The 14,550-nt window shown below is 41.9% G+C and overlaps 1 protein-coding gene and 1 non-coding gene across 4 annotated transcripts in view; both read right to left on the bottom strand.

The window, feature by feature from the left end:
* Positions 1-550: 550 nt before the first annotated feature.
* Ccdc125 (coiled-coil domain containing 125) overlaps positions 551-14,550 on the bottom strand; it is a 36,316-nt gene continuing 22,316 nt past the window's right edge. For 2 of the 3 annotated variants that reach the window (XM_008838844.3, XM_029566323.1), the window contains 6 exons: positions 10,766-10,848; positions 8,457-8,572; positions 6,869-6,976; positions 5,002-5,176; positions 3,293-3,423; positions 551-1,271 (listed from right to left, as the gene is read on the bottom strand). In XM_008838844.3, the coding sequence (XP_008837066.1) occupies positions 960-1,271; positions 3,293-3,423; positions 5,002-5,176; positions 6,869-6,976; positions 8,457-8,572; positions 10,766-10,848 (925 nt within the window). In that variant the 3' untranslated portion in view covers positions 551-959. The remainder of the gene's footprint in view (positions 1,272-3,292; positions 3,424-5,001; positions 5,177-6,868; positions 6,977-8,456; positions 8,573-10,765; positions 10,849-14,550) is intronic. The other variant, XM_029566322.1, reaches the window with a different exon arrangement.
* Positions 2,328-2,516, bottom strand: LOC115071359. Its single transcript, XR_003850447.1, has one exon. It is a non-coding gene; the product is annotated as a U2 spliceosomal RNA (small nuclear RNA).

The raw sequence follows: 14,550 nt of genomic DNA on the forward strand, positions 1-14,550 counted from the left end.
AGAACAGAAGAGAACAGAACAGAATAGAACAGAACAGAAGCAGCATCATAGTGTATGAGATAATGAAAGAGAGAGAATAAAGGATGCAAGAGAAACAGAAGCTTGAACCTCACCTTGGTGTCTGTGTCATTTTTCCTCGGCTCTGCTGGACAGAGTCGTGGCTTACAACATGTATGAAAATATAAAGAAACTTACTACTTTGTACAGTTTAATGTTAGTGTATTTTTTTAATTTTTAAAAATTTTAATTGTATGAGTATATTGCCTACATGTATGTACATGCACCTGTGTCATGGAATGCCCACAGACATCAGAAGAGGGCACTGGATTTCCCAGAACTGGAGTTTAGTTATTAGCTGCCATGTGGGTGCTGGGAATTGAACCCAGGTCCTCTGCAAGAGCAGCCAGTGCTCTTAACCACCAAACCGTCTCTCCAGCCCCAATGTTAATAAATTTTTTAAACATCTAGAAAGCAAACAATTTCTTTTTCTATTTCTTTTTCTTTTTTTTTTTTAAGTTTTTTGAGACAGGGGCTTCCTGTAAGTCCCAGCTGGCCTGGAAATTTGGAAATCACTGTGTAGACCAGGCTAGCCTTGATCTTACAGAGATCTCTGTCTGCCTCTGCCTCCTAAGTGCTGGAATTAAAGGTGTGCACCACCACACCTGGCTCAATTTCTTAATATTATCAACATTAAGATAATCCTTTTCCTTTCTTTTTTTTCACTATAATCCAGCTTGCCCTGAGATTTAGAACAATGCTCCTGCCTTAGGTGTTGGGATTTACAGTATGAACCTCCACAACATCCAATGTACTTTTCAAAGTCTCTTTGCAATGCTGGGCATCAAACCCAGGGCCTCACGCATAATAAGCAAGTGCCCTGTCTCTTGGCCACATCTCCAGCTTCAAAAAATTTCTTGATTTTTTTAATAACTCTAATTCTTACTTCAACTGGTTTATCTTCAAAATATACTTGCTGGCAGAGAATAGGATCTTTTAAGAGTTCTTAAGCAGTTTGACTGTATTTGTGTTTGCTGAACTGAACAAATGCAGCCCACAGGGTCAAAGTCAAAAATTTGGATATTGGGATGTGCTGGATCATGCAAAACAGAGAGTTCTGAGGTTTTCTCCCAAGCATTTTTACGTGGGAAATTCTCTTTTGCAGGATTTTTTTCTTTATTCTCTCCTGAGGCAGTGTCTTTGTCTTCCAGTGCCCGAGCCAGCATGTAACTAACCTTTCTTTGATGAGCCAAAGCTTCTTCTTTATCATTCAGCTGTGTGCACAGAAGTTAAAAATGTACCCGTTAGTCGCAGAATGTATGCAGAGACAGGAAGGAGCACTGCATTTCAGAATAATCTTGAATCACATGCTATGGAAAATTTTTAAGTTACTCTTTTTTTTGGTCTTTTTGAGACAGGGTCTCCCTACAGCCCCAGCTGGCCTGGAACTCACTATGGAGACCAGGCTGGCCTTGAACTCACAGCATTTGCTTGCCTCTGCCTCCCGAGTGCTGGGACTAAAGGTGTGTGCTACCATGCCTGGCCAGACTTTAAAATTTATTTTGTATGCATGTTTATGTATGTGTATGGGCAAGTACATGATGTAGAGCGTATGTGGCCATCAGAGGACAACTTGCTGGAGTTGGTTCTCTGCTTCCACCACATAGGTCAAGGGATTGAACTCAAGTTGTCAGAATTAGTAGTAGGCACCTTTATTTGTTATTTGTTAAAATTTGTGTGCGTGCGTGCATGCGTGTGCGTGCGTGTGTGTGTATTCCACATATGTGTGGATGCCTTTGGCAGTCAGAAGACTACATCAGATTTTTGGAGCTGGAGTTAACAGGTGGCTATGAGCTGCTTTATATGAGTTCTGGGAACTGAACTCTACAAGAGCAGTACCACTAACTGCTGAGCTATCTCTCCGGCCCTGGGATTGGTGTTTGTTTTTATTTTTAAAGGTGGGCCAGCAAGATGTCTTGGGGAGTAAAACATTTGCCATGCAAGCTTCATAACCTGAGTTCGATCTTTGAAACTCATAAAGGTGGAAGAAGAGAACAGATTTCAACAGTTTTCCTCTGATCTCCACATGGTCACTATAGCATGCCCATACACACAATCATGCATATACACAACAGCAAATAAACATTAGAAAAACAAACAAACAAACAGCAATTTGGTGTTACTTCTAATTAATCCCATAAATCATCTAGAGAGTAAAAATGGTATATATATAAAATATCAACATGAACTCATTTCTAAAAGAATATTTAATTATACCTAAACTTGTTTTTATATGTATTGTTTTGTTTTGTTTTGTTTTTAAACCCCCGAGGGGCTGCACCATTCCTGGAGGTACTGCAATACCCGGTCGATGTGTGAAGTGAACAAGCAAGCTCCTAGTCTAACTCCTAATTCCAAAAATCCATTTACTATATTGTCCTGCGATAGAGGACATATCAGATATTAAACTGATAAGAACAGATACTACACTTGACTTAGCCAAAAGGCTGAGAAGTGATTGTTTTTATATATGTACAAATAAATAAGTCTTTTTGTTTGTTTTTTGGCCTTTTTGAGACAGGGTCTCCCAGTAGCCCCAGCTAGCCTTGAACTCACAGAGCTCTGCCTACCTCTGTCTCTAGAGTGCTGGAATTGAAGGCATGTGCCAGGGGCCTGGCTGTACAAAAGTAGTTAAGTATGTTCACTCATAACCCCCGATTCAGTGCTTAATTTAGTAAAACCATCTGTGGAAGGGGTAACAGGACTGACTCCAGGTTGTGCTAATGATTAAAGGGTGTCAGTAAGTGCCTTGAACACTTAAATAGTCCTGCCTTGATCTGGAGAGGTGACTCAGCAGTTAAAAGGGCTGGCTGCTTTTGCAGTAGACCTGGGTTTGGTTCCCAGCACCCACATGGCAGCTAACAACTATCAGTAACTCCAGTTTTAGGAGATCTGACTCCCTCTCCTGGCCTGCTCTTCTGAGCATTGCACACACAAGTGTACTTACATACATGCAGCAAAAACATTCATAGATATAAAATAAAAATTAAAACAAATAGTCCTACCCCACATTACATGCATAGATACAGACCACTGAACCCCTCTTCAGGGGTGGAACTTTAAACCTGCACAGAAGGAGTCTGGGTAGAAGTGGAAAGAGCTGGCAGGGGGGTGATGCTGAATGTGGAGAGTGGTACTCCAGTGGAGAGAAGGGCACACAAGCCAAGTATGGCTTTGAACCTGTGAGACCCATGAACCACAGCCCCCAATAGAAAGCAAAGGTAAAGGTACTAACCAAATCTATCAGTATCTTAAAGGCTTCTTGTGGGTTGTCCTGGGCTTCAGCCCTCTTAGAACTGTTTTCTGAAGGGAATATATCCAGCAGTTTCTGCCCTAAGGTCTTCTTACACCTTTGTGATGGAGATCCTAAAATTTCACAGGAAAATCCAGCTGAGAACAATATACTGATGTTAATTCCAGTAAAAGGACTGTGAACCAGGACTAATTTAATTCCTAAATCAGTCCAGAGGTGGTTCTTTTCGTGAGACCCAGAGACCAGTGAGCCTGCAGCACAATGTAGGGGGAAAGCATGGATTTCAGAGCCAGGGCCACGTGCTTGTGCCAGGACCCCTGTGAAAAACCCAGTGATCAGTTGGTGGCTGTGTGGGAATACAGTCTGTGTCCCTAGGTCATCACAGTCTTTAGGAGCAGCAGAAGTCCAGGTTTGTATGTGGAATTACCCAATTTTAAATGACATCCCCTAACCACATTATTTGAAAACATAGTACAAGCCTGACAAAGTTTCAGCAGGTCACAGAAGCCTCTGAATCCATGCAAATGGCTTAGAGCCAGGAAAGCCTGCACAAGATCCTCATCTTAATATATGCTGACCCTTATACAAAGTACATAATTTGTAGAAAAAGCCTGTTGTGATGGCACAAAATTATAATCCCAGCACTTGGGAGGCAGAGGCTGGAGGACTGAAAGTGTGATGTCAGCTTGGGCTATATAGTAAGTTCAAGGCAGCCTGGGCTGTGTAGTAAGTCCCTGTTTCAAAAACAAAACATCAGTAGCTTGGCTAGATGGCACATGTCTTTAATCCCAGCACTCAGGAGTCAGAAACAGGCAGATCTCTGTGAGATCAAGGCCAGCCTGGCATCCATAGTGAGTGCCAGACCAGCTTGGGCTATAAGGAGACCCTGTCTCAAAAATCAAAAACTAAAAACAACAACAACAAAAAACCCACAACAGTAAAAAGTACAAATTTGGAAATTACACAAAGGAAACTTCAAGAATGCTTTTGGAATTATCTTGCAAGTGACCTTAGAGTAAACCTCTGAGATCTTGCTGTACTTGGGGCTCAGACCACACTGTCTTGAGGGGAACTGTGGCAAAGGGCAAAAGCCAGATGCCCATCTTTTGGCCTGCAAGCAAAACACTCAGAAACATATAAAAATTTCACTATTTCTACCTCAGCTTCCTGAGTTGTCTGAATAGTCATGTACCCTCATGCTTGATGCTTCATAGATGCTAATTTTTAAAAAAATTGCATCTATGTGTGCATGATATATGTATAGGCATGCATGCCATGGCTTCTGTGCATGTGGAGGTCAGAGGACAACTCTGTGGAGTCAGTTCTCACCTTCCACCTTTATGTGGGTCCTAGGGATCACACTTAGTTACCAGGCTTGCATAGAAAACACTTTATACAATGAGCCATCTCCACAGCCTGATAATTGAGTTTTGATTTCATTATGTTGCCCTGACTGGCCTGGAACTTGCTATGTAGACTCACATAAAGATCCACCTGCCTCTGGCTCCTGAGTGCTGGGATTAAAGGTGAATGCCACGATGCCAGGTCATATTGCTAAATTTTCTAAATAATTACATGTGAAATTTCAACTATATCTCTTTCCCATTGGATTAAGCATGCTTCATCAACTTTGATTATATCCAAAACCAACTAAAATGACACCCAGTTCTTGTCCCGTGCCTCATCATTACCGTCCTCTTTAAGGTACTTCCCACTGATCCAGCTTGCCGCTCTTTTACCCATCTTATCCACTTGGGCCAGTCTTAGTGCCTGGTCATTTTTCCTCATTAATTGTTGCTCAAACGCAATTCTGAATGCATCTGCCATTATGTGAGCTTCCTCTTTACTCTTCTGCAAAAGTTCCAGCTGGTTTTGAAAGAAAATTTAGGAGGTGTCAGAGGCAAAACCAGAATAATTCCTGCCTGAATCCTAAATCAGATTAACATATTGCAGTCTCTGTGTCCACTGCCTGTATTCTACCAAGTCCATCTGCTTAAACCAGTATCTGCCTATTCTAGCAGCATGCTGGTCTGGATTGCCAGCAATTTTCCTTGTGTCTATCTACACCCTGCCAGTCCAACTCATGAAACTCATTGCCCTACCTCGGCCCTGTATGTGCCCTGCACTGGAGAAGGGCACAGCCAGAAAGAAGAGAGGATACCAAAGGCTGCATTACAATTTGGCCTTGGGCCCCTTAGATGATACTCTCAAATAGCTTTTCATACCTTTCATAACTGAACTTGAGTCCAATCTATGATTTTTTTTTCTTTTGAGACAGGGTCTCTTTGTAGCCCCAGCTGGCCTGGAACTCACTATGTAGACCAAGGTAGCTTTGAACTCACAGAGATCTGCCTGCCTCTGCCTCCCAAGTGCTGGGATTAAAGGCATGCACCACTACGCCCAGTGAAATTTTAATCCTTTTCTTAATGGATAGTTAACGTTTGGCTGCTAGATTTCCTATGTGGTATAAAGGCTTTAAATTCCATACCTTCAAATAAGGTAAAACATTTTAGGATTGGTGTTGTGGCATACACCTTTAATCCCAACAGAGGCAGGTAGATCTCTGAGTTTGAGGGCAGCCTGCTGTACATAGTGAATTCAAGGTCAGCCAGAGCTACATAGAAGATCCTGTCTTGAATAAATAAATGAATAAATAATCATTTTTAGAATTATACCAAATCACAAATTGGTTTACAAAAATAATCGTATTTGTTGTTAAAGTTCAATTATAAGGGAAGCTTTCAGTAGATTAAACACCTGGCGCACCCATGCTAAACATTACATGTCTATTGTCCTTATTCTTTTTTGGTAGTCTCTTATTTTTAGTTTATATGTATGAGCATATTGCTTGATATATTTAAGTGCATCTGTGTTGTGCAATGCCCCAAGGAGGTCAGAAGAGGGTATCGAATCTCCTAGAACTAGATTTATGCACAGTTGTTAGCCACCGTGTGGGTGCTGGGCACAGAACCCAGGTCCTCTGTAAGAATGGCCAGTGCTCTTAACCACTCAGCCATCTCTCCAGCCCCCTATTTCCCTTATTCTTGCAGCAACCCTCTAAGGTAGTGATTATCCTCCTTTTAACATATGAGAAAACTGAGATGTATCCTGCCCACAGACACAGTAAATGACAGTGTTGAAGTGCATGCCTAGTCAGGCAGCATAAGGGCTCCTTTCATTTTCAAACAAGCTCTATGTTCACCTCTCCAGTAACCAGTGTTAATATTAGTGATTGTCGGTATAAACGCACCTTTTCCCTCTATCACACAGTGATTTTTCAGACCATGCATAAATGAGGAAAATATGAATTTAGGAAATATTAATTATGAACATAAAACTTTACATGACTTCAGATATCATGCAATGTGCTATTTGTATTTTGGAACCAGGTAAACAAAAGAATAGCATATAAGTTAATGCTATAACATAAAACTAAGCCTAAGTTCCACACCAATAACTCCTAAGGTGAAATAAAGTGTTGTAGATACCTCCATTTATTCTACTATTAATAAAGAAACAGAACCAATGCTTCTGCTGTCCTGCTGATGTGATAAATACCTTGTGTCTGAGCTGAAGAACCAGCTTCCGAGTAGATGCTGCCATTTTGGCACAAGAGCAGGGGCTCCCTCCAGGACCATGACACAGGCAGGCTCCGAGGACTGCAAGCTTGAAACCAAAAGCATTACCTCTGTTATCAAAGGTCATGCTGCCTGGGCTGCACACAAACACAGGGCACCCACACAGCCAAGTACAGCATTATTCAAGCCTCTGACCATAGAAAGTGGAAAGGAAACCGATTTTAGGATCAAAGCGGGAATTACCATAAATGAGAAGTCATCACTTGCAACAAAAACTTCTACCTTCATTCTTCTCACTCTGAAACCTTTAATCCTGGCGTCAATCTCTGACTAAGTGTGCAGCCAGAATTAGCCTAATCAGCTAACATCAGTGTAGATTCCTGTGTGGAGCTTGGCCCTTATGCCCAGCATTCACTCTGAGGTCCACTTCCCTCCAAGGAGATGGTGTGCTCAGAAACGAACAGTGAATTTTAACCTGTCCCCAAGGAAAGCAGTCCTCCTCTGTAATCATGCATGTATTCTTAAATATTTTGGGGCTGATGACTATTATGGAATTATCTGTAACCCTGGTCCCTCAAAACTTGACTATGGATCAATCAGAGTGAAGAAAACAGGGTCACTCCTGGTTGACCACTGTCAGTGGAGGAAGAGTAAGAACCTTACTTTCATTTTGAAGCCATTTTAGCAGCTAGACACAACTTACTTTCCCAACATATACCAAAAACTTAATTCAACAAGAGCAGTCTATGTAACATTGTAACACACATTTTAAAGTTTCATATGAAACTTTGTCCAGCCAGGCAGGGTGGCATACACCTATAATCCTAGCATTTAGAAATCTGAGGCAAGAGGATCCCAAGTTCAAGGCCAGACTGGTTTATATAGCACCAGCCTGTCTTCAAAACAAAATGAAGAAGCTTAGACTACATATATATATGAGCATATTGCTTGCATATATTTAAGTGCATCTGTGTTGTGCAATGCCCCAAGGAGGTCAGAAGAGGGTATCGAATCCCCTAGAACTGGATTTATGCACAGTTGTTAGCCACCATGTGGGTGCTGGGCATAGAACCCAGGTCCTTTACTATAGGCTATTTCAAAAGAATTCCTTCTCACATCAGAGATAACTGTGCAGCACATAGCTGTCAGTTGAACTGAGTGGGCATGCAGTGGTATGTGGTACCGTCTCCCTTTGCATGTCCCTGCTCCTGAGAATACTTCTTGCCAAAGAGGCGAAGTACAACACGGACCTGGAAGGGCCCAACATAAAAATGGAAGCTTTCAGGCCGGTACTTGGGAGGCTGAGGCAGAGGATCAATGCAAGTATGAGGCCAGCCATCTATATACTGAGTGAGTTCCAGGCTGCCAGGGCTAAGAAACCCTGTTTAAAAGCAAAAACAAAACAAAAACAGTGAAAAACAAGGTTTGGGCCAGGACCTCTGAATCCAGCTTCCACATCCTTGTCCTGCACTCCTTCCTCAGCTGGGCCAGGCCCTTGTTTCTGCCTGGCCTAAGAAAGGAAAGTAGGCAATGCCCCTCCACTCCAGCTTTCATACATAGACACATACCTCAAGACTTGATACCTCTGTAAAGCCGCTTTCGTCCTGACCCATGTTTTCCTGAGCCATCTTCTGCTGTTTGATATCAAGCATGGCGAGTGTCTCCAAGTACCGCTGATTCAAAACTAGGAAGGGCCACACATGACAATGTTAGTTCTAAGGCCAGCTGCAGCCTCCTTATCCAGTTACACCAATATCATACATTAATTTCTTCTAAGCAACACACACATCAGATATTGGATATGTTCATGTGAATGAAGGTGCCCATGGAGGCCAGAGGGGTTGGATCCCCCTCGAGCCACAGGCAACGTTAAGTCTCCCAAAGTGGGTACTGGGAACTGATTTGGGTCCTCTGGAAGACCAGTAGGTGCTCTTAACTGCTGAGCCATATTTTCGGTCCCAGGATTTTTTTTTAAAAAGTAAATATGTAAGGGAAATTATTCAGAGACTGTAGACAGTGAGAAGACTGGGCAGTGAAATCTATACTGTGTTCATGTCAAATGTACCAGTTATCCTAACTCTACAGATATTTCTATTAAGAGTTTTCATGAGGCTGGAGAGATGGCTCAGCAGTTAAGAGCACTTGCTCTTGCAGAGAACCAGAATTCAGTTCCCAGCACCTACACTGGGCGGCTCACAACCATCTGAAACTCCAATTCTAGGGGACTTGATGCCTTCTGGCCTCCACTTGCATGCACATGGTTCACATATTCAGGCACACACACATAAAATAAAACTAGAGACTAGAGAGATGGCTCAGCGGTTAAGAGGTTACACTTGCAGAGGACCTGGGTTAGGTTCCCAGCACCACATGGCAGATAACTGTCTGTAACTCCAGTTCCAAGGGATCTGATGCCCTCTTCTGCCCTCCTCGGGCATTGTATAACAGGGGTGTACTTACATACATGCAAGCAATACACTCATACACATTAAAAAAAATTTTAACTCTAAGTAAAACTAACAAAATACATCTTTAAAAGTTTTCATAAGAAATTCTCTGCCCACATTAAAATGACAGGGATCCTGCTATCTACCAGACAGCAGAAAGTATCTGTTCGGCCATGTGAGTGTCAGGGTAGAAGGCAAGGGCTTATGATTCTGGCAGCTTCTGCCCTGAGCTAATCCAACACAAGCAACAGCTCTGTGCGTGCCACAGCCCATCACATACACATCTATGTGTCCAGATCTCATTTTAGAGGTGCGCAGTTCTGTTACACATACACACAAAAGAGCCCCTCCTCAGCTACAGGATCCGACTTGGGAATTGAGGTTTTGTTCCCTTCAAACTGTCACTTAGCTTCTCCTGAGGAGGGAGGATTCGCATCTTCTCTTAAAAATGTGTAAGAAAAATTAATGGCACCATAGTTTATACCAACTTTCATCATAAGGTGCTTCATTATATAGAGGATATGCACCACATAAATTTTATATGTGAGTATACACACACACGCATGCGTGCACACACAATTTTAACTTAGGTTCCTCAAGCATCGTGCTCTACTACCACTTTATTTTGCATTTCTGAGACAGGGTCTCAGTCTGTAGCCTTGTTAGCCTAGAACTATGAGCTTGTGCTGGCCTCAAACTCATGGCAATCCTCTTGCTTCAGCCTCACTAATGATGGGATTACAGGTTTTGCACCCCCATGCCTAGTGCTTTATATTGAAACTGAGTCAAGGGGGAAAGGAGGAAACTGCTTCAGAGTGCGGGAAATACTTTGGAAGCAGATGACAGTGGAAATTACACAGTGTTGTCAATGACATTGCATGACTCATTTTTAACAATTAAAACATTTTAACATTGCCAGGCATGATGGCATACACTTTTAATCCTAACACTTGGGAGGCAGGAGAGACAAACGGATCTCTGTGAATTTCTAAGCCAGCTGGGGCTACAGGAAGACCCTGTCTCCAAAACAACAAAAAATAAAACAAATGGTTAATTTTATATTGTATGGATTTCACTTTGATAATTTTCCTTATTTGAAAAAAACTAAGTAATGCATTTCTTCCATTTATTTTCTTTAAATTATATTATTTCAAAATACTAGTACTTTGTATTGTTAAGTGTAATACACTTAAATAAATAAATAAAATTATCTTTAAACATAATATTTTAGCCAGGTGTGGTGATGCATGTCTTTAATCTCAGCACTTGGGAGGCAAAGGCAGGTAGTTCTCTGTGAGTTTTGGGACAGCCTGGTCTACAAAGTGAGGTCAGGTTAGCTGCAACATGAGACTATCTCGAAAAAAACAACAAAACAAACTCCCCACAAAATACGTAATATTTTTAAAGACCCACTTAAATACATTACTCACCAGCATTTTCAGACTTGAGCATTTTAATTTCTTCTGTTTTCACTTTCAAATTCTCTTTGAGGACTGCATTGTCACAGTTTAGTCTGGAAAAAATCAAGACTAAGCAACTAAAATATTAACACTTCTTCACTAAATGAAAACATTATTTCCATAATTTATTACATTTAAAATTGTATTTCTGTATGTATGCAACGGGAGAGGGGCATGCACAGGCGCCATGGTGCAGGTGTAGAGGTCAAAGGAAAACTCAAGGGAATTGGCTCTTTCCTTCCACCCTATGGGTGCCAGGGATCAAATGCAGGTCATGAGGCTTGGTGGCAAGTATCTTTACCATTGAACCATCTCATCAGCCTTCTAAATATAGTCTTAAATATTTTTTTAAATTAAAAAAAATATTTTATTTATTATTTTTATTTTATGTGTATGAGTATATTGCCTGCATGTATGTGAGTGCACCCGTGTCATGCAATGCCACAGAGGTGAGAAGAGGGCTTCGGATTCCCCTGGAACTGGAGTTAAGGACGGTTTGTAGCTGCCATGTGGGTGCTGGGAATCAAACTTGGGTCCTCTGCAAGAGTAGTCAGTGCTCTTAACTGCTGAGCCATATATCTTCAGCAAATTCACCCCAACACCTCCCCTTAACTCCTCCAAAATTCACCCTCATTTCCCTACCCACCCAACTTCATGTCCTTTTTTTAAAAAAATTAGTAACTCATCAATTTTAATCTGTGCTGTTCATATACTTCTGGGTGTTGGGCCATCCACTAGAGTGTGGTTGACCTACCAGGAACCACACTCTTAAAGAAAACTGACTCTTCCTCCTCCAGAAACCATGAACTGTCCATAGCTTCTCAGTCAGGGATGGGAGCTCATGAACTCCTTCCCGCTCCATGATAGAATGCTGAGTGGCTTGATCTTGTGTAGGTCTTGCTCAGGCGACCACAGCTGCTGCAAGGTCATGAGTGCACTGGTCCTGTCTTGTCAAGAAGGCACTGTTCTTCCTAGGTCCTCCCAGACCTCTGTCTTTTACAATCTTTCTGCTCCCTCTCCCATCATGGTCCCTGAGCCTTGCAGAGGGGTGTGATAAAGGTATCTACCTTGTTTTTGGTTGAGTACTCCAGAGCCATTCTTCTCTGCACTTTGACAAGTTGTGAGTTTCTGCATTAACCACCATCCACTGTACAAAAACTTCCCTGATGAAGTCTGAGAGTAACACTAATTCAGGAAAGATGCTGGCACCAGGACACCAGAGGCTGTGCAGCCCAGGAAAGCAAAGGGAGGTGAGGGTGGGACCGGTCTTAAATCTTTTGTATACTTAGTTGAGAAAGAATCAGAATCAGAATTCACATTAATTCTAATTCTCCACATTAATAAAAAATTTTAAATATTTTATTTTTAAATATTTTATTTTATTATTTTATTTTATGTGTATGAGTATATTGCCTGCATCTGTGTGAGTGCACACATGTCATGCAGTGCCACAGAGGTCAGAAGAGGGCTTCAGATTCCCGTGGAACTGGAGTTAGAAGTTAGAAGGAGGTGTTGGATCCTCTGGAACTGGAGTCAGGAATGGTTGTTAGGTGCCATGTGGATGCTGGGAACCAAACCTGGGTCCTCTGCAAGAGCAGCCAGTGCTCTTAACTGCTGAGCCACCTCTCCAACCCCATATATTAATAAATTTTTAATTCAATTTAATAACCATTTGGATACTTAACTCTGCTTAGGCCATCTTAGAAAACATTCATCAAAGAAAAGTCCTCGTGAAAGCTGTGGATGTTGGTCAGTGCTTATGTCACTGTAAGTTATGGATTATAACCACTGGAACACTCTGGTTGATAACAGTGATGCTATACAGGAGGGGCACATGACAAATCCTCATTCCTCCTGCTCAGTTTTGCTTTAACTTTAGAAAAAATATGTCATAAAGCAAAGTGAAACAAAAGGCCTTAATTGGGAAGAGAGAGACAGAGACAGAGAGAATTCCCATGTTTATATCACCATTATTCAAAATAGCTATATAGCAAAAGCAAACCCAGGGGCCATCAAGGGTTGAAGGAGTAAACAAATGAGGAGACACAGAATGGAATAGTCTTCAATCTTGGAGAGAAATTCTGAAGCACACTATAACATGGATAAACCTTGGACACTTAAAAGGACTGTATGATTCTGTAAATCTGAGGTACCCAGAGTGGTCAAATTCATAGTCAAGAAATAGAATAGTGGTTGTCAGGGGCTTCGGTCAGTGGGAGTTGTGGTTTAATAGTGCTCTGGATGGATGCTGGTGATGGGATTCTCTCTGTGGTTTTTTGTTGATTTGTCTCAAGTACCCTGTGATGGCCTTGAACTCCCTAGGTAGCTGAGGATGATCTTGAACATCTGACCCTCCTGCCTCCACCTGCCTAATGACCTGGGTTTGATCCTCAGGACCCACACTGTGGAAGGAGAGAGTCAACGTCTACAAGTTGTCCTCTGATAACCACACACACCATGGCATATATCCCTCTTCCCTTCAATTAGTAAATGTAATATTTTAGAATTTTTATTTAAGAAAATTTTTATTATGTGTATATATGTGTGTCTGTGTGTGGGTATGTGCACATGAGTACAGGTGCCTACAGAGGCCAGGTGCTGGATTCCCCAGGAGCTGGAGTTACAGGCAGCTGTGAGCAGCCCAGCATAGTTGCTGAGAATTGAACTCAAGTTCTCTGAAAGAGCGATACCACATGCTCTTAACTACTGAACTGTTTCCAGCTCTAATGAATGTAATTAAAAAAATACTTATCAAGACCTTTAATGACAATGTTTGTTGAAATAGTTATATACTCTACCACAGACTGATCTTAGATAATTTTAAAGAATGATCATTCTTGGCTGGAGAGACAGCTCAGCAAACAAGAGCACTGGCTGTTCTTGTAAAGGACTCAGTGTTTGACTCCCAGCACCCACATAATGGCTAACAACCATGCATAACTCCAGTTCCAGAGGAATCCAACACCTTCCTCTGACCTCTGTAGGCACTGCACGACATGGGTGCACTTACACACATGCAGGCAATATACTCCTACACATAAAATAAAAATAATAAATAAAATATTTTAAAATGATCATGAAAAGGGTTTAGGTTATAGCTCAGTTGGTAGAGTTCTTGCCTAGTGTCTACAAAGCCCTGGATTTGATCTCCAGCACCACATAAGCTAGGTATAGTGGTGCATGCCTGTAATTCCAGCACTCAGGAGGTAGAGGCAGGAGGATCCAAATTTCAAGGTCATTTTTGGCTACATAATGAGCTCCATACCAGCCTGGGTTACAAAAGGTCCTGTCTCAAGTAAATAAACATATTAACATGAGATTAAAGTTTCTCAAATGAATGTGAAATGTAGGGCCAGTAAGGTATTTGCCATCTTGAGTTCAATCCCCAGGATCCATATGGTAGAAGATGAGAACCAACTTCCACAAGTTGTCCTCTGACCTCACAAACAAGCCATGGCAGTAGCCTTGCACAAAAACTAGTTTTAAAAAATGTAGGACTGGAGAGATGGCTCAGAGGTTAAGAGCACTGACTGCTCTTGCAGAGGACCCAGGTTTGAGTCCCAGCTACCCACATGGCTACTAACCATCCTTAACTCCAATTCCAGGGGAATCTGAAGCCCTCTTCTGACCTCCACAGCATTGCACGACACAGGTGCACTCACATACATTCAGGCCATACACTCATACACATAAAAATAATAAATAGAAGCCGGGCGTGGTGGCGCACGCCTGTAGTCCCAGCACTTGGGAGGCAG

This window comes from Nannospalax galili, unplaced genomic scaffold, assembly GCF_000622305.1.
Source record: "Nannospalax galili isolate Female #2095 unplaced genomic scaffold, S.galili_v1.0 scaffold518, whole genome shotgun sequence".
NCBI classification, from domain to species: domain Eukaryota; kingdom Metazoa; phylum Chordata; class Mammalia; order Rodentia; family Spalacidae; genus Nannospalax; species Nannospalax galili.